We start from the raw sequence: 20,359 nt of genomic DNA, 5'->3' as shown, positions 1-20,359 counted from the left end.
CATTTTACCCACTTGTAAGGCGATAATTAATAAATAACTTTCCTGCAGTTTGTGTACAATTTATGACTCTTGTCTGGCGCCAGAAAATATCACCAGCCTCTATATACGTCGACGATACAATCGAGTTACATGTACTTTGGAACTGCGGACGTTAGGTTTAACAAGGCTACAATATATCATCAAATACTACCGGTATCTCGGTTATTTTTCCGTCCTGGCTAATTATGCTTAATTGTGTAGAAAATTGTAATATAACAATGTACTGAATTCGGGACAGATGAAAGATCCGCCTGTCGCATCTTGTGTTCGCTCTGTTCACGGCGTAATTATTTTCCGCGCTAGAATGAATATCGCATGAAAGCACTGCGATTGGCGAGTATCACAGTCCAGTGGATCTGTTTGTCCCGTGGCGAAGCAATCTGGGCACAGCGCTATCTAACTTATTGTCAATACCATCAGCCATGTGATGTTTTAAAGAATTGTATGGTAAGCGTTACTCTCTCTCTCTGTAGACCATGAAATCCTATCTTATCTTTGCAACTGTTCATTATTAAAACCGCTGGATACAATGACTGATTGATTTGGCTGGTTGATTAGGTGATTAGAATTTGGTTCACACCGTCCAATTTGTTCATGGGTTGAATGAACCTATAAGCAGACATGTTTACTGGCTATAGGATTCAGGCGAAATTTCAGAAGTAGAAGTTATATTCGTTCAGTCTTGCAGGAGGCAGTAGACAAAATATGCAATTATAGAGATGGAATGTACATTTTCACAATGTATGCACCAGCGGATATCACAATAAAGCAAGCTCTTGCAGATTTATCAACGAGAATGGAGTTCACTCACCTCTCTAGTAACAAAGCATTCGATTGGATAGGTCAGCATGATGGTGACAGCGAAAAGAAACCTCCACTCACCTCACTAGTAACAAAGCATTCGATTGGATAGGTCAGCATGATGGTGACAGCGAAAAGAAACCTCCACTCACCTCTCTAGTAACAAAGCATTCGATTGGATAGGTCAGCATGATGGTGACAGCGAAAAGAAACCTCCCCGTATTGGCCAGATCATCCCTGTGACAATAACTCTCCAACAGATCACCTGAAGTAGCCACGGGAACAAATAAAAAGTTTTTACATATGTCGTCCATTTCCTTTTTTTTTTTCATTTTTTTTTTAAAAAACCACCTAAAGAAGTCAAAGAAAAAAAAATAGAGTTTTTTCAAATATTTATCTGTTTACATATTTTTTGTGTCTGTTGTGACAGATAGACAGACACTTTCCTTTTTTATGCGACTCACAGCAAACAAACAAATGTCCAAAGCATTAAGATATTTTATGGATGCTAATAGTTTGACAGTTTGGCACAATTTTACGTTCATTATCTCACCCTAGGTAAATTTCCAAAGCTCAGTGGTTTACTCGAGGCACCTTCACCTTTAAACCGACGGCAATTGTATAAGAGAAAAGTTCAACAAAAATGAAAAAAAAATTCAAAAGTAATAAAATTTTTTTGCTACGAGAAACAAGAAAGACAAAAGATTTGTTTGTTTGTAACTTTCAACATAACTGAAAGTTGAAATTTGGATACATTTGGCTTAAGATAAGACTGATGAGGCGGATAAAATTTTACTTTATAAAAACCGAAAAATAAAGTTTAAGATCGTATTTCAGACTGTTACTTTAGTCAGAGACGTCCTTGTTCAATCTCTCCCTGATCTTACAAGTATTAAGTATGACTATTATTCGGAACTGAACCCCAGACTTATCGTATAGGAAGCAGGCGCCCTATCCACGACGCCATAGGAGCCTGCGTAAGGCACAGCGATGGTAGATAGTTTATTACCTTGTGTGTAGGTCTTGAAGGTAACATAACCAGCCACGCCGATAACCATCATAATGACGAGAGAGACGATAAAGCTGGAATGAGTGACGATTTTCCAGCGCTTCGAGGTGTTGTTCTCCAGCGATGCGTGGATCAGGAACACGTTGTGGTGGCACATGAACGCTGCGAACAGAAATACAAGCAGACAGACAGGCTGTTAAATAGACACGTTGTGGTGGATCATGAACGCTGGCCAGAGGCAGACAGACAGGCGCTTAACTAGACACATTATGGTGACACATGCACGCTGTGGACAGATAGACAGGCGGTTAAATAGACACGTTGTGGTGGCTCATGAACGCTGACCACATACACACAGGCGGTTAAATAGACGTCAGGCCGCACACGAATGCTGCAGATAGGCGGTTAAACTGGCACATGAATGCCGCGAGGCAGTTAAACAGAAACGTTACGGAGACACATAAACGCTACGAACAGACAAACGGACAGACAGGCGGTTGACTAGACACGTTATGGAGGCACTTTCGCTGCAGACAGACAAACAGACATCGGTTAAATAGACACGTTATGTTGGTACATGGACGCTGGTGATAGGCAGACAGGCATTTCACTTATACCACGGCGGGCAGCATTATGGTGGGAGGAAACCAGGCAGAGCCCGGGGAAAACCCACGACCACCTGCAGGTTTATGCCAGGCCTTCCCACGTACGGTCGTCGTCATATGACTGAAAAATTGCAGAGTACGACGTTAAACCCCAAGCACTCACTCACTCACTCCCACGTACGGTCGGAGAAGAAGTCAGCATGAGCTGGACTTGAACTCATAGCGCCTGCATTGATGAGAGGCTCCTGGGTCATTACGCTGCGCTAGCGCGCTAACAAACTGGGCCACGGAGGCCCCTGATAGACATAAAGATGGGAAGACAAAAAGCCAGACGGGTAAAACATACACATGAAGAGACAAAGAGATAGACATAAAGATGGGAAGAAAAACAGACAGACAAACATACACTTGGAGAGACAGATGAACAGCAACACAGTGAGAGACAGACAGATAGTCAGACGGACAAACACACCGGCAGAAACAGACAGACACACAGACACATAAATATACAGACAGATAGCCAGACAGACTGATTACCTGGTCATAAATATACAGATCACAAACTTACCAAAAGCCATGATCCCTATAGCCTGGGTCACATTGGGTCGTGCAAACGTGAAGGAATCGGCAGTGGTTGGACTGAAACAAAAGACGATGCTAAGTCGCTTACATGGTCTGTGTGAAGTCACTTTCATGTACATGCATGTAGTCTGCGTGAAGTCATTTGTATAGTCTGCATGAAATCACGCATACAATCTGTGGTATGTTACCTACATTGTCTGTGTGAAATCACATATTCTGTGTAAAGTCACTTACATAGTCCATGTGAAGTCACTTACATAGTCTGTGCCAAGTCACCTACATAGTCTGTGTGAAGTCACTTACATAGTCTGTGTGAAGTCACTTACATAGTCTGTATGAAGTCACTTACATAGTCTATGAGAAGTCACTTACATAGTCACATAGTCTGTGTGAAGTCACTTACATAGTCTGTGTGAAGTCACTTGCATAGTCTATGTAAAGTCACTTACATAATCTGTGTGAAGTCACTTACATAGTCTGTGCCAAGTCACCTACATAGTCTGTGTGAAGTCACTTACATAGTCTGTGCCAAGTCACCTACATAGTCTGTGTGAAGTCACTTACATAGTCTGTATGAAGTCACTTACATAGTCTGTGCCAAGTCACCTACATAGTCTGTGTGAAGTCACTTACATAGTCTGTGCGAAATCTGGGATTCGGATGAGGACCATGACCAGGATGACGAGGACCAGGAAGATCGACAGGAAGGCCCACTGCATGGGGAAAACGAAAAACGGATGGGCTAAATGATTAACGGAGGTCTTGATCGTCTGTTGATTAGTTTACTGACTGATTGAGGGGAGGACTGATTGACTTGTCTATTCGTTCACTGCGGAGTGAACTGGCTGATTGGTTTGTTGATCGATAGACTAAGAGGTGGGTAGATTGATTTAGCGGTTGACGAATTGCTTCGAATTCGGGAGATCCCAGGATCAAACCCAGATAGGGTTATACAAAAGACTTAAAAAATGGTACTTGCTGCTGATTCGCTTGGCGCTCAGCACTGAGAGTTTAGAGCAAAGTATGACTGGTTGGCCCAGTGTCAGTATAATGTGACTACATGGGGTGTCATGTCTAGTCTCTTCAGCATGATATTTCAGTGATTGCAGCACTTTGACGGCATGGACTCATCCTGCCACAAGAATATATGCGTCGAAACAGACATTTATTTATTTGGTTGGTGATCTACACCGTACTCAATAATATTTCACTTATACGACTGCGGCTAGCATTATGGTAGTAGGAAACCGGACAGAGCCCGGGGGAAACCCACGACCATCCGCAGGTTCTTGCCAGACCGAAACAGACATTCGCATACCAGCTGTCAACCTATAAAAAAATTCCAGGTCAATAATCGCCCCAGTATGTGTACACACACCGAATGACTCCTCGTCGTCAAATGACTGAAAAATTGTTCAGTACGACGTTAAACCCCAAACAAACATACACAGAAATTGCTTTGAACTCATCACTATACCATGGGAGTGAGCTACTTAAGATTCAGTGGTAAATGAGAACTACATGTAGCTACAGTGCTCTACACAGTCAAATGATCGCCTGCTGTATAGCTAGAAAGGGCCATACATATCGTGACTGTGGTCTCAGCATCACGAAGCGACTTGAGCTTCAGTCAAACTTAATCTTAACCTGTGGTGTTACTTCTGAACTTAAATTTAAACTTAAACATTAATTTTCATTTTCGTCATAAAGGACCAAGACAACTCTCAGTTCTCACAATTTTAAGTTAAGACTACAAATTTGGACTTCAGTCTAAGGCCGCTTCATGATCCAGGGCCTACCTTGCTGAGTCTGGCGATGTTCTTGTAGAGAGAGATGGGCAAGGTGATGACTAGAGTGACTAGGAGGATGACAAACTGACGGTTACCGAGGACAGTGTTACTCAGGGATTCTGAAAGAAAGAGCGAGCAGTTTCACTGAGGTGTGGAAGCCATTTATCAGGTTGTACTGTTGAATTGGCAGATTTATCAACGGGAGCGGATCTCCACAATGTTTTGGATGTGGCATGTAATATTTCGTCTTCAACCAAAATTCATTTCATATTTTCGCCCACTTTAACCAGTTTCATCTGATTTCCCCATTTGTCATTTGGATGTCATATTCTTTATGTGATTTTTTCATTTTCAGCAAACTTTACCCTTTAATAGTCAGGCGAATTTTCCATTTGTCACAGAAATTTTCCCATTTGTCACGGAAATTTTCCCATCTGTCACGGAAATTTTCCCAGTCGTCACGGAAATTTTCGAATTTGTCATCTGATATTCTCAATATTCAATTGATTTCCATAGTCTTCCTTTAAGTTTTCCATTTTTTGCTGTTCATATCTATGATTTAATTTTTAACTTTGCCAGGGGGTGAATGGAAGACTCATGACGATCCAGGTGTAAAGACTGCCCTGGCGGGTGAAAACAGTTGCAGTGTATATGAATACAACTTATTTTAGTTTTGTGTCAGTTATGCCCCCCCCCCCCTTCAGCCCCCCCCCCCCCCCCCTTCAGCCCCCTCCCCAATTCAAAATTCAAACCTCTAACCCTAAAATGGGTGGTACTTTGAGTTATCTGAATTCAGGCCCCAGTCTCACCTCCGCCAATTCTCACGAACAGCCTGGTGATGGTGTCCCCGATAATCACATTGTAACTCACCATCGCTGAAAACAAAGCACACATATTATAGTGTATTTACTTCAGGGCATTTCTGTGAACTTTCCATTCAATTGCGATCTATTCGATGGGTTCTTGGGAAGGTCTTCCAGCCACCTACCGATGGTTGTGGGTTTTCTTCGGGCTCTGTCCAGTTTCCTCCCACCAAAAAACTGCTCGCCGTCGTATAAGTGAAATATTCTTGAGAGCGACATAAAACTTCATGCAAATAAATAAATAAATAAATATTCCGTGGATGATCTGGCAATATCTCTGTGAAGTGATGCCAGAAATGTCATGTTCTACCCCTCTGATCGTGTATTCCATGTGAAACCTCTCTGAACCGAAACAAATTTACACGTATACAAATAAGACAAAAAAGTGCGTGGATGCCATATTATATATGACTATTAATGGGGTCCATCAGACCGTAATATTATTTTTCCATTACCATTCTCACTATCTAATACCCCGATGTTATTTTTCCATCAATATTCTCACTATCTAATACCCTAATATTATTTTTTCACCACTGTTCTCACTATCTAATTCCACAATGTTATTTTTCCATTGCTATTCTCATTATCTAATGCCGTAATGTTGTTTTTCCATCACTGTTCTCACTATCTAATTCCCTAAAGTTATTTTTCCATCACTATTCTCACTATCTAATACCCTAATGTTATTTTTCGATCACTATTCTCACTATCTTATATCATAATGTTATTTTTCCACCACTGTTCTTACTATCTAATACCATAATGTTATTTTTCCATTGCTATTCTCATTATCCAATACCATAATGTTATTTTTCCATTGCTATTCTCATTATCCAATACCATAATGTTATTTTTCCATCACTATTCTCACTATCTAATACAATAATGTTATTTTTCCACCACTGTTCTCACTATCTAATACCCTAATGTTATTTTTCCACCACTGTTCTCACTATCTAATACCCTAATGTTATTTTTCCACCACTGTTCTCACTATCTAATAAAATAATGTTGTTTTTCCATCACTATTCTCATTATCCAATACCATAATGTTATTTTTCCATTGCTATTCTCACTATCTAATACCCTAATGTTATTTTTCGATCACTATTCTCACTATCTAATACCATAATGTTATTTTTCCACCACTGTTCTCACTAGCTAATAAAATAATGTTGTTTTTCCATCACTATTCTCATTATCTAATACCGTCATGTTATTTTCCATCACTATTCTCACTATCTAATACCGTAATGTTATTTTTCCAACACTATTCTCACTTGGCAATACCGTAGTGTTGTTTTTCGATCACTATTCTCACTATGTAATACCGTAATATTGTTTTCCATCACTGTTCACACTATATAGAGCCGTAATATTGTTTTTCCATCACTGTTCTCATTATCTTTACCCAACTGTTGCTTTCCAATAGCACTTCTCAGTATTTTCTACGGTACTGTTGTTTCCCAAAGAACTGTTCTCAGCAATTGTACGGTATAACGTAAGCTAATACCATGTGTACATACCGATAAACGGGTAGGTGAATTGTAGCAAGGTAAGGATGTAAAACACTGGCTTGCCCATCGCTGTTCTCACTACATCCTGGCGTTGAGAAAAGAAGTGTTAGTAAGACCACTTAAAGCCATCGACTTTTCAATAGAACGTACACGGAAATCTCTGAAAAGTTACTGCTTGAAGTCCATATGATGCAAAAAAAAAGGTACAGATTGTAAGTATTTATGTAATGAAATAACGGTTAAAGACTGAATCCTGGAATGAAAGTAGTGTACTGATGACAACATGGAGTGGAAGAACAAAACCAACATTTATTGGTCTAGTCTTGGACAACTTTTCTGGGATTTGACGGCAGTGAGGCTGATCGGTGAAAGTGGGTGGGGGGGGGGGGGCAAGATTGCTCAGAGGAAACATCCGCCCTTCCCTAGGAACATGACAAAGATCCTAACTTAAAATCGCAGCCTATCCATTGGAACGGTTTCAGACAGCTGCCGTGTTGGTTAGGAGACGATTGATTGCTGCGAGACCAACGCTGTAAACGAATGAGCCAGGACAGAGCCGTGAATTGAGGCACACGGATGAAACATTGTTACACGGTACATGGAATGCTTTGTTTTTAATTCTGAATAAGGAGTTTTAGGATATGGAATAACAGTCCGGAACTAAGTAGCCTACGGTGGTGACGTCAACTGTGATATCTGTGAAAATAACTTCGTTGGGAGGAAAACCCGAAATGGGGGCGCTAAGCGATCCGCGTTCCCTGTATGTTCACCGATTACGTCATTTCGGAAAGTCCAGGTCACTGACGGAAAACATTTTAAAACAAAGGGGTTATTATGAAATATAAAATATGCCTCGAAAATGAAAAAATGTTCTAATCTGCATGTTTTGACATATCTTTTTTTTTTTCATTTTCCTGAAACTAAACTATACTCATCATATCCGAGTACCTTTTCATGTATCATTTAAAATGAAAATATAGTGAAAAAAAGCTGCAGATTACACGGAAACACACATCTAATGAATTCTTTTCCAAACAGCAAAAAACAAACAAATCATTCGAAGAAACATTTGGAAGGAATCCTGTAACAGCTATGGGCCTACCACTCTTGCAACAGACTATAGTGATCTTCTGTGTGTAAGTGTGTAAACGTTTGCTGTCACCTCGGTGCGTGACATCACCTACCTGGTATGACGTCAGACCGGTAATGTAACCCGCTTCTATTAGCATCAGCACTGAGCAATCTGGAACACAAACGTTCTCATAAATCTTTTGCTTCCTTTTCTGTTGTTAGAGCAAACGAATGAGTATGTAATTTATAGGCTGGTTTAGCTCGATCCTTGTTCTGCAAGTATTACGTCTACATACTTCAAGTGTTTCTCTATGAAGGCCTCGTTTTATTTTGTTCCATCATTTCGATACTAACAACATTTGCCAAAGCTGGTTAACTATCTGAAAATATATGAAGTCAAAATCCGAGAAAGTTTACTTTGATTTTATGTACAATAAAGACATGCATTTTTTCCAAGTCAAGGCATGCATATAACAAGTAATTCACAATATTTACAGATTATCTCTAAGCTGTTTACTATCTTTTTTTTCACTTTTTTTTATTTTCACAAATATGACTAATAATCAGTTCATAAAAACTGAGTTGTACCAGTAACACATAAATCTTATATACTTATATGCAGTAATAACTCTTACCACAGAACTGCCCATGAATAAATTTTTGATTCGATTCACGTGGAGGGAACATTTGAAAAGACACTGCCATGATATAATCATAAGTTTACTTATTGGCAATTCTATTTTCGGGCGCTCTTAACCAATGAAATGGCAGCTTACCTGTAACCACGGCAACGAGGACGAGCAACAGGATCCCGAGTCCAAACCCTGCCTGGTTAATGGCGTAAGGGATACCTAGAAAAACGAAGAACTTTACTGAGATGTGAACGTACTCTGAATATAAAATTTTAAAAACACAACATTCTTTGCATAAATGTTAGGCAGATTCGAATAAACGCTGACGGCATATTGTCAGGCATAGCAGCGTGAATCCACGAATAGCCCTCCTATCTCACAAAATGGCAACATTTGGAAATGATGTTAATAAAGGTTTTCTCATTTAAAAAGCAAACTATATTTGCCTCCTGCGTATGAACTTTGCTACAAAAAATGACGTGAGATAAATGATGAAGTTTAAGACGTTTATTTATAGATTTATGAAGCTTTTCGAAATGTTCTGTAAAGAATTCACAATCATATATTCTTATTTTAAAAATTACATTAAATCAGTAATGGACATAGAAAGAGGTCGAATCATATTGTGTAGGTAATAAGTATAGCTACAAAATTTATTTAACGTCGAAAATGTTAGGAAGAGATAAGTTCGAAATTCTGGAGTTCAAAACCATAACGTATCAACCTTTAGCATTGGAAGTCAAATCCAGAGACAAATGACTGAGGTCACGGAGATGAAGTAGGGTACGGAGAAGGCAGGAAGTGATGTTAGATAAACGCCGAGGTAAAATTGACAAGAGGCCGTATTTCACGTGTGGCCATTAGTCAACTATCACACCGTCGTCGCTGATCTGGTTTTACTCTGTATGATGTAGTCTTTTTCATTAGACACAGAAATAAGTTTGGTATGATACAATGCAAGATGGTTGTTGCAGTCGGTAATACAACCACACGCTTCCTTCTGTTATAAAATCATACTCCAACATGAGCCGGTTTCCTTTTTCAATTTTCTGTCCGTTGGAGTTCATGAAACCATTTTGGAAAGACGCATTATCCTCTTCAGAAGGATAGGCATCTATTTTTTGCTCACGTTCCCTCTACTTCCCTTGATAACTAAGTTAGGTAAGAAGTGACGTCACGCGACAATCGGTGATGCATGATGAAATAACAAAATGACGTCATCTGCAGTGCACTCGTAAGAGTTTGATCCTTACCTATAATTCCGGAACCCACAATCGAGTTAATGAAGTTAAAGCTGGTAAAGGGTATGTTACTCTGTATTTTCTTCTTGTCTGATTCAGGTTCCACAAGGTGGCGTGAGTCATCCGTCATGTGAGAGGTGTGACCAGAGTCCTGTGGCGTCATATAAGGTGAGAGATAACAGTAGCTATATTTGTGACCACTGGAATATTCTAAAATATAGGCTACCTGCTGCCTTGGTTGAGGTTCTAATATAGACCCCTACGTGGGTGCCACATTTTTTATCACAACCACAACGTCTTAAATGTATAACGTGAGGCACTTATAGAAACTTCTGTGAGCTGTTTAATTTATTTATTTATTTGATTGGCGTTTACGGCATACTCAAGAATATTTCAATTATACGACGGCGGTCAGTATTACGGTGGGTGGAAACCGGGCACAGCTCGGGGAAAACCCACTACCATCCGCAGGATGCTGGAAGACCTTCCCACTTACGACCCGAGAGGAGATGTTTAATGAGCTGCCTGGTAATCTGGGTAGCGGAAGTGGAAAAAGTCCACTGTTTGTAGGCAGTTGGTTTCAGTATGTATCTCATGCGAGCATTTTACTGCAAAAATCTAACGTGTTTTTTTTGTTCTTGCCGTAACATACCTGGAACTGGAATCTGGCCAATCAAATGCTGGATCGTATGATTCAAATTTGAAACTATGGACCATATGACGTGACTCTTAACAGGGATTCCCTTTTTGGGAAAACAAGATGGTTGTGTATTCAATAGGGGACCGCCGTGTTAACGTATAGACAATAGGGTGGACACTACTTTGGGGGTGAATGGTGGTAATACGTGATGCAAGATCAAAACAATGTGTCACCCAGAAAGCTTCTGAAGTCAAAGGACGTCTAACTAGTGCTTGTATTTAATGACATGTCATTAAGCGAAACAGTTTTCAACAAATAGCCAAGACATTTATGCTTCATCTATACCAACTAAATAGGCCTACAAGTAACTTTGTTTCTTTGATCGGTAGTTCTGATTACCAGCCATGGGGTACCTGGGGAAAAGGAGACAGCATGCTTTAGAATGGGCCGGACAAAATGACTTAAAATATGCATTTATTTACTGCTTTATTTATTTATTTGGTTGGTGTTTTACGCCGTACTCAAGAATATTTCACTTATATGACGTCGGCTAGCATTACGGTGGGAGGAAACCGGGTAGAGCTCGAGGAAACCGACGACAATCCGCACGTTGCTGACAGACCTTCCCACTTACGGCCGGAGTACTTGAAATAGTGGACAACATACTTTACTTAATGTCGGACACCATGATGTAGAAAAGAGGAGAGCATGCTTCAGAACGGGCCGGACACCACGCATGACTTAGAAAAGGGAGCAGCTTCCTTCAGAACGGGCCGGACACCACGCATGACTTAGAAAAGGGAGCAGCTTCCTTCAGAACGGGCCGGACACCATACATGACTTAGAAAGGGAACAGCTTGCTTCAGAACGGATCAGACACCGTGACTTAGAATAGGGGACAGCATTCTTTAGAATGGGTCAGACACCATGACTTAGAATAGGGGACCCTTTTCTTTAGAACGAGTCACACACCATGACTTATAATAGGGGGCAGCATTCTTTAGAACGCGTCAGACAACATGATTTAGAAAGGGAACAGTTTGCTTGAGAAAAGGGTCAGACACCATAACTTAGAATAGGGGACAGAATTCTTTAGAACGGGTCAGACACCATGACTTAGAAAGGGAACAGCTTGCTTCAGAAGGGGTCAGACACCATGACTTAGAAAGGGAACAGCTTGCTTCAGAAGGGGTCAGACACCAGGACTTAGAACAGGAAGCAGCACGTTCTGGTTTAACTCTCTATATAGAGTTGTGTTTTATATACTGATTTGATCGGAGATAAGAAATTTGACTTATATAGAGACTAGGACGGTGAGCATTTCTGTGGTTCGATCAATACGATGTAAGAACGGACCTGTGACGGAGACTTGTCCTTCAAGATGTAGGTGGACTCCGAGTCGGGGGATTTCCCTGTCGTCTCCATGGTAACGGTGGTTAGTGGCTCCCTCAAGGGGCGGCTCTAGTACCGAAATTCTGAAGTAGAAACAAATAAGTTAAGAGTATGAGAAAGAATTCTCTCATTTGAAAAATGTTGCGCACAAAAAAGACTATCTTATGAGTTTTATTTGCCTGGAAAAATCTGCTTCCTAGAGCGAAGTTTGAAGCCAAATACAGTAATTAAAGACGGCATGGGCTACTGGGCGTGTTAGGGGTGTAACTACGTTTGAATCTTGAAAGCCATTGCAATGGCAACTAGGACTACAGTGTTTATCGATCTGTGTTTGTCAATATTTTGTGCATTATTCATTGGTCTATAATGAATAATTTCACCAAAAAAAAAAGAAAAAATGGCTCGAATCCTACCTTATCTTTGCTATTCATCGATTCCCTAAAACGCCAGAAATTTAATATGTCAAAGCCAGCACTGGTAAACCATCTTTCAACAGTAATTCAGCCGTTTAAACTTTCCAATCGGACAACGCAAAAAAAATCAACGTCTGTTTGGACATTTTTTTTTTCATCTTCGTGCAGAGTGATGGGCCACGAAAATTTTAGCTCACCCCATATTCCGTTTACAGGGCATGCAATTCCTAAAGAGAATATGGGTGGGATAAAATTTCCACTACCTTGAAAAACAAATCCAGACATGGAAGACTTTGATTTGAGTTGTTCGATTCGAAAGTTTGAACGGCTGGACTACTACTGAAAGGTGGTTTACCAATGTAGGCTTTGACATATTACATTTCGGGCGTTTTAGGGAAACGGTGGATAGCAAAAATAAGGTATGGTTTGAGATGTGTTTTTTTCAGCGTCAGCGTGGAAGTCTATATGACCAAAGCTGGGCGTTACGGCAGGAACGTTCCAGGTAGCTTTGGGCTCTGTATTTTCCACAATGACCATAAATGACTATGTTTGTATCAAAAGTTTTCCTGCATAAAATAATTACCAATCTGATTTTAAATTTGAAATATTTTAATTGATACTCATCGGGTAATGGGTCTGTCTTCGTCAAACAAGAAACACATAGGCTAAATACTTAATGTTAAATACATCACATTCTATAACGAGTAGGACACCCTGCAGCATTCAAGGGGAGTGATCTGGGTTATTGCATATCGGTAAGGCATCTATACAAATCGCAAGATCTGTTATTTTTCATTAACATGAGAGTTAGACAGTTTTGTACTGAAATAACATTTATTTCAATAAAAATTACCCAACAAATGGACAGAACATGTATACAATAGATACACAAGGGTTTACATAGATATACAAGTATTTACATAGATATGCATGTATTTTCATAGATATACAAGTATTTACGTAGATAAACAAGTATTTACATAGATATACAAGTATTTACATAGATATACAAGTATTTACATAGATATGCATGTATTTATATAGACATACAAGTATTTACATTTCCACAGATCAGCGAATCAAAATGGCACATAACAATGCTCCACTGGTATGTCCAGGTCCAGTTCTGCCAAAGGCCTAAATCCATCTTTGTATGAAAACAAAATTGAAATACCACAACAGCTGCATTTCTGCACACTGTCTTCAGTGTATTCAGTGGGAGAAACTGTCACACGCTGTACACACTTAGGCTCTACACATAAACCCTGAGATGGGGCTCTGTGTACGGTAGCCTACAGGATGACCTCTGCAGATTGCACATAAACCCCGAGATGGGGCTCTGTGTACGGTAGCCCACATGGTGACCTCTGCAGATTGTCCGTTGCTTGAAACTGTTCAACATATTCAATCCCCTGCACGTGCACATTAGGCACATAATGCAACGTAATGTCTCAGTTTTGTATGAAAAATGGACAGAGCGTTCAGTACATCTGGCAATCTGTGTCATAGTTGTCATGGTTACGCTCAATCCTGGGCTAAGCAGGATGTAAGCACAAGAATGAATGATTATGGCTTAACGTCACATCGGCAATGTCACAGCCATATCGTGGCTGGCATTACATCCACATTTCCTTTTATGGCGCTTCTGAGATACCTATATTTGTATTCGACTTGGAAATTTGTTACGGATTTCGAGTTTAAAATTTGAAGTGGATCCCATGCCTGGAATACCGTCTATCCCTTCATCAATGAATACTACTGAATACCTCTTACTTATATACGTATATATGTATACTTTGGCGTGTTGCGTCGAACTAACAAACTGTTAAGTACGACGTTAAACCCCGAGCATTCACACATACGTTCTAACAATGTTTTCCTCATATATGACTACGACGAGTCATTAGGTGTGTGTAGAAATAGTTGTTGTTGTGAGGCGAGTCCACGTCGCCAAAGTGGTGCCGACATTGAAGTGTCCTGCCCAAGACATCAGAGATGACACCTCACCCAGTCACATCATCTTGACACTGGGCCAGTCTGTCCTGTTTCCTAGCTCTAACCCCTCAGTGCTGACCGCCAAGCGAGGCAGCAACATCCTTTCTTATATGTTACCAGCTTTATTCACTATGTATATATTTTCGGTTTTATATTCTTTTGGGAATTGGTGTTTAAGGTTGTTTTTCAATTGGGTCTTACGATTATCAACTTGGAACATTCCTTTATGGTTTACGGGTGGTATACGAGTGTCGGACTAGACTAGGCTTAGCCTTGCGGACTTTTCCACAAAGCTGAGTCGCACGTGAAATGTGTCCTTACTCCTTGTCGCTATGTCTAACCACCACCGCATGAGTTCAGGAGCCTTTACTGGTCAGAAACTATAGCAGAGCGAAACATTTGTGCAAATGACAGACTAGACCGTAGAGAATAAACGCTTGTGCATCTTACAAGGAGACACCCTAAGGACAAAGAATGCATGCCGAAAACGTCAGCCATAATATAAGGCCCAACTTAAATGTTACGCCCACACACAGTATGCCGAACACATCAGCCATAATATAAGGCCCAACTTAAATGTAACGCCCACACACAGTATGCCGAAGACATCAGCCATAATGTAAGGCCCAACTTAAATGTAACACCCACACACAGTATGCCGAAGACATCAGCCATAATGTAAGGCCCAACTTAAATGTAACACCCACACACAGTATGCCGAAGACATCAGCCATAATGTAAGGCCCAACTTAAATGTAACGCCCACACACAGTATGCCGAAGACATCAGCCATAATGTAAGGCCCAGCTTAAATGTAACACCCACACACAGTATGCCGAAAATGTCATGCACAGCTTCGTTGCAATTTGTGGGTACATGTAACGCCATATTACTGTACGCTGATGTACTTGAATTGAACAAAGGCGATTTGGATTTTATTATATAATTAAATTACATTTTGACATCTATTTGGGTGAGAAAAAAGTGACATTGAAGTTAAATTGTTGGATGACAGTATACGGCAATGTGCCTGTTACACTTCATCAGTATCAGACGAGTACGTTACAAGTGGAGTGTAACTGTCCTTGATACGACCAAGTACGTCAGATCATGTTCAACACTTGCTGCTGACACTTGAATCTTTTTCGTGCTGACTTATTGTATTTATCGGGGCCTTCGTGGCTCAGTTGGTTAGAGCGCTAGCACAGCGAAATGGCCCAGGAGCGTCTCACCAATGCAGTCGCTGTTCAACCTCTGGCTGGCTTCCTCACCAGCCGTACGTGGGAAGGTCTGTACGGCGTAAAACACCAATCAAATAAATAAATATAGTATTTATCAATGACTGAATTAAAAGATGGCAGTCGTGTGTTTTATTGTGGAATAAAGTTCCGTGGAGCACCTACCACACTACAAGATTACAACAAGCACGTGCCTTTGAATCCGGCGAAAAATACAAACCAATTAAACGAAAAAATCAAATGAACTCACCAGGTGCTTACGAAGCCCACCACATTGCTGGCATTGCAATAGACCTGGATTCACTGGACTAATTCACCAACAATGTACTCAGGGTACTCAGGGCGGGATACAACGGGGATATATATGTATCATAGAGTCTTTCCGTGTGTCATACTGTCGATTACACCCATCCCAGATAAGGGGCTTACAGTTGAAGTCTCGGGCAATCCTGAACTGGCGGGAAGGTGTATATCAAAGTAAATATAACTAGCCCGACTCCTGTTTTCTTCCACACGTTATCACATACCTAATAAACAGCTGTCTTTCCTACAGGCGACACTGAAAGTTAAGCCGATAGTCCTTAGTAAAGCTGTGTGTTGTGTGCAGCCACGTGAAACAGACGATGAAAATAATATAACACGAATGAGTTGAGTTCTAAGTTGTTTAGTATAGCCCGACTCCGTGTGTCAACGTGGAGGAAGAGTAAACAAGTGTGTGTACCTCGACAATGTACGAGATCGATGGCCCCCTCGTTCAGATTGCAATACTTTAAGTATAGCGTGTGCTGGGTGTATACATATGCCCCGCAGGCTGAGACAGCTGTTGTTGATGTTGGGCTACAGTACAATGGGAACATCCTGAGGGTAAACGTAAGTCAGAAAAGACGTCAAATTGGCTTACACTGTTATTGCGGATTGTAATGAGAATTCCATTCGGCACAGCTGTATGCTATAGACCGCCTTATATTGTTTCCCTACAATTAAAGTTGTATGTATATTTTATTTATTTATTTATTTATTTCATTAAGATAGCCACTGAATTCAGTGTTATATATATATGACGCACACGGCAGAGCGCCTTTAGTAAACCACCGGCATTTGGCAACTAACTGACGAACTTTGGGTACTGATGATTCTACACCTTATGTTCTTTTGAAAACTGTACTGAATATAGCTGCTTCAGGTTTTGCAGCTATTAATAAAATACACAATTACCTTCGCTGACTCATCACCCGATCATCTCGTACATGGTTATTCATATTTGCTAATCACAGCAAATTTTCTGTATTTACCAAGAATATAATTTTTGGGGGCCTCCGTGGCTCAGTTGGTTAGCGCGCTAGCGCACCGTAATGATCCAGGAGTCTATCATCAATGCGGTCGCTGTGAGTTCAAGTCCAGCTCATGCTGGCTTCCTCTCCGGCCGTAAGTGGGAAGGTCTCCTGCGGATGGTCGTGGGTTTCCCCCGGCTCTGCCCGGCTTCCACGCACCATAATGCTGGCCGCCGTCGTATTAGTGAAATATTCTTGAGTACGGCGCAAAACACCAATGAAATAAATAAATAAATAAATAAAATTTATAATGTAGAGATTATTCTAAAGTATAATTACGTGCAAAAGTCGATTATTGAAAAAGGTTTTCGAATGTATAGCATCTTCCCGGTGTCCATAAATACGGCTATCCTTTTGGTTATCCTTTTGATTAACGTCTAGGTGTTGACTAAACGCGTCATATCGGCTGAATTTACATACTTCTCCTCATTTGATATTTTGCACTGTAAACACAAAGCCTGACAATGACTGAGCAAATAGATCTGAGTACAACTGGACCTTGAAGGCAAAGAAAACATTAACATGAAATATGTGGCAGATGAAAGCCCATCAAAACTGTCGACCAAAATAGTCCTATCTGACCAACTTCGGACCAGTGACGTCACATCCGGTTTTTGCCACTGAATAAACACACACAGCTTGATGCCATCGTTATAAACCCATGCACATGTAGATCTGTGAATGCACTCGCTGAATGGACCTTGAAACGCACTGTTTCAGGGGAAAATATGAATGTGACGTCACTGATACCCTCTGGGTCACTACAGACTATAGATTCTGATGTTTTAGAACCATTTTACTCGGCTGGATGAATTCTAAATCAGGATATTCTCATGAACAGTGTTTAATGGCCTTTCACTTGGTATGCTCTTCATTTAATGTTTTCTTTGTTTTTAACGAAAAAGGTTAAGCGGATTCTTGAACACCAGGAATTTGGTACATGTATACCTGTTTCGCCAGGCGTACTGTGTTGTTAAGAGGACTATTTATTCGCAGGCTCGAATTCAGCTGTCGCTAGAGTCGATGAACTTTGAACACTCTGGGCCAAAATACTAAATATTCTGTCCGTATATAGCTCTTATATGAAATCTACGGAATAGCAGAGAATTTGAGCATATTTTCAAGCACATGCTATAAACAGCTTTTCCGTAAACTTCATTTATTGACTGAGAACTATCAAGGTTATCATATTCGGCGAATTTCAGACATATATACGTCAGGTACATTCGAACACTTTTTTAAAATAATTGACTTTATGTAAATAGTTATATTAGACTGGTCTTTTGTTTTTTAACAATTATAAAAAAATCCAAGTCCAGAACTGGATAATATTTGCCGGATTCGCCTTTCAGTTCTCATCAACAAATGAAGCCTCTTCTTGTTTAGAACTTTATATGGAACTTCGACTTTACTTAAAATTATCCCGATGAGCTGCTTTGTGATCTGTCCTTAAACACCCGAACGTCCCAAGTTGCCCGATTTTACCCCAAACAGACGTTTCCGTCAGGAACCTTGCCGAGGGTGGTAGTTTACTTCCTACACGCATAAGCCTGACCAGCATTGTACAAGTGAAAATCTTAACTCTAAATTACTCTAAATAAATAATTATTTAATTAAGGCCATTAACCCCGGAAGATTTGTTCACATGATTATATGATGTTAATCAAATACGGTACATGTGGTTCTTTATTTATCAGTGGATTTCCCCCAACTGTTACACACAAAAAACACACAAACTTCTGTTCTTTCCAACAAAAGTCTTGTGTCATATTTGAATAACTCTTATCTTGTGTTTAATTAACACAAGTGTCTTGTTTGTGCTTTATTTATCTTTTCTTTAACACAAACATGTGCACGTCACATTTATTTAACGCATGTTTATGTTGGGGTAACACATTTATGTACTGAATCAAACAACACAAGTGTTTTTGGGGTGTACCTCCCTTCATAAACCTGATCACCGTCGTAAATGTATTTGATTTGATTTATTACACCGTACTCAAGAATATTTCACTTATACGACCCGCCCAATATTATGGTAGGAGGAAACCGGTCAGACCCCATGGGGAAACCCACGACCATTTGCAGGTCCGCCGCCGTAAAATGAATAAACAAGCATTTAAAAACGCACGCATATAAAAATGTAACGATGATACGAAATGATCACTCATTTTGAAATTCTGTTAAAATATAGTTGGCCTAAAACAATATATTGTGATATGTTGTTAAATGTTAAAGCTTCCTTTCGTAAATTTCTGCCCACTAAATGAGGCTTTACCATTTCTAGAAGATCTTTCAAGCCATCTGAAACCAAGCTGCAAAAGACGCAAGTCGAGTGGACTTCGAAGTTTGTTGTGAGCCATTTATACATAACAAAGCTAAACGTGACCTATACTGTACCCAATGGCGAACCGTTCTCCATTAAGGTCTTGGCGCCATTTAATGGACGTCAAACCTTCCTTTCCAGCTCATCATTTTGACATCACATTAATTAATTAATTTATTTATTTGATTCGTGTTTTACGCCGTACTCAAGAGTATTTCACTTATACAACAGCGACCAGCATTATGGTGGCAGGAAACCGGGCAGAGCCCGGTGGAAACCCAAGACCATCCGCTGCTGGCAGACCTTCCCACGTACGGCCGGAGAGGAAGCCAGCATGAGCTTGACTTGAACTCACTGCGACCGCATTGGTGAGAGGCTCCAGAGTCATTACGCTCCGCTAGCGCGCTAACCAACTGCCCCCCTTCACCCCGACATCACATTCAAAACAAAACGCCGTTACAGTAGAAACTAATACAACGTTGTTGACGTATAAGGTCACTAGCACTATTAAAGGATTTCGCAACTACTCTAATTATCGCACTTGTTGCATGTATTATAGATATCTCTCCCCACTTGGTGACTCATTAAAATAAAGCGTAAACAAAAAAATTGAAACATAATAGAATAGTTATCAGCAGGTAAATCTGCAGCCGTGCCAGCCTAAGATGGATTCGAACACAGGATCTCAATAGTGAAAGTCCATGGGAAACGCCTAAGCCAATGATAAAGATGAGCGATATACATGTAGGACCATAAAAACGCTCAACAGTTGATCAGCTCCTCGCATCTTGTGACTGGCAGAGGTATCGGCTAATTAAGTTAGAGTAATGAATTTGACTTGCAACCTAACCACGGATAAAGCGAGCGTAAT

The 20,359-nt window shown here is 40.3% G+C and overlaps 1 protein-coding gene across 1 annotated transcript in view; it reads right to left on the bottom strand.

Moving 5' to 3' along the window:
- LOC135477916 (putative sodium-coupled neutral amino acid transporter 11) overlaps positions 1 to 20,359 on the bottom strand; it is a 37,742-nt gene that overhangs the window by 7,475 nt on the left and 9,908 nt on the right. Inside the window, exons 2-12 of the mRNA XM_064758134.1 lie at positions 12,150 to 12,268; positions 10,166 to 10,304; positions 9,057 to 9,131; positions 8,394 to 8,452; positions 7,219 to 7,294; positions 5,636 to 5,701; positions 4,836 to 4,945; positions 3,670 to 3,749; positions 3,023 to 3,093; positions 1,850 to 2,011; positions 993 to 1,105 (exon numbers count right to left, since the gene is read on the bottom strand). Of these exons, the coding sequence (XP_064614204.1) occupies positions 993 to 1,105; positions 1,850 to 2,011; positions 3,023 to 3,093; positions 3,670 to 3,749; positions 4,836 to 4,945; positions 5,636 to 5,701; positions 7,219 to 7,294; positions 8,394 to 8,452; positions 9,057 to 9,131; positions 10,166 to 10,304; positions 12,150 to 12,218 (1,020 nt within the window). The 5' untranslated portion in view covers positions 12,219 to 12,268. The remainder of the gene's footprint in view (positions 1 to 992; positions 1,106 to 1,849; positions 2,012 to 3,022; positions 3,094 to 3,669; positions 3,750 to 4,835; positions 4,946 to 5,635; positions 5,702 to 7,218; positions 7,295 to 8,393; positions 8,453 to 9,056; positions 9,132 to 10,165; positions 10,305 to 12,149; positions 12,269 to 20,359) is intronic.

This window comes from Liolophura sinensis, chromosome 11 (assembly GCF_032854445.1).
Source record: "Liolophura sinensis isolate JHLJ2023 chromosome 11, CUHK_Ljap_v2, whole genome shotgun sequence".
Lineage (NCBI taxonomy): Eukaryota > Metazoa > Mollusca > Polyplacophora > Chitonida > Chitonidae > Liolophura > Liolophura sinensis.
The sequence above is the reverse complement of the archived record's forward strand: the minus strand, read 5'-3'. Positions and strand labels throughout refer to the sequence as shown.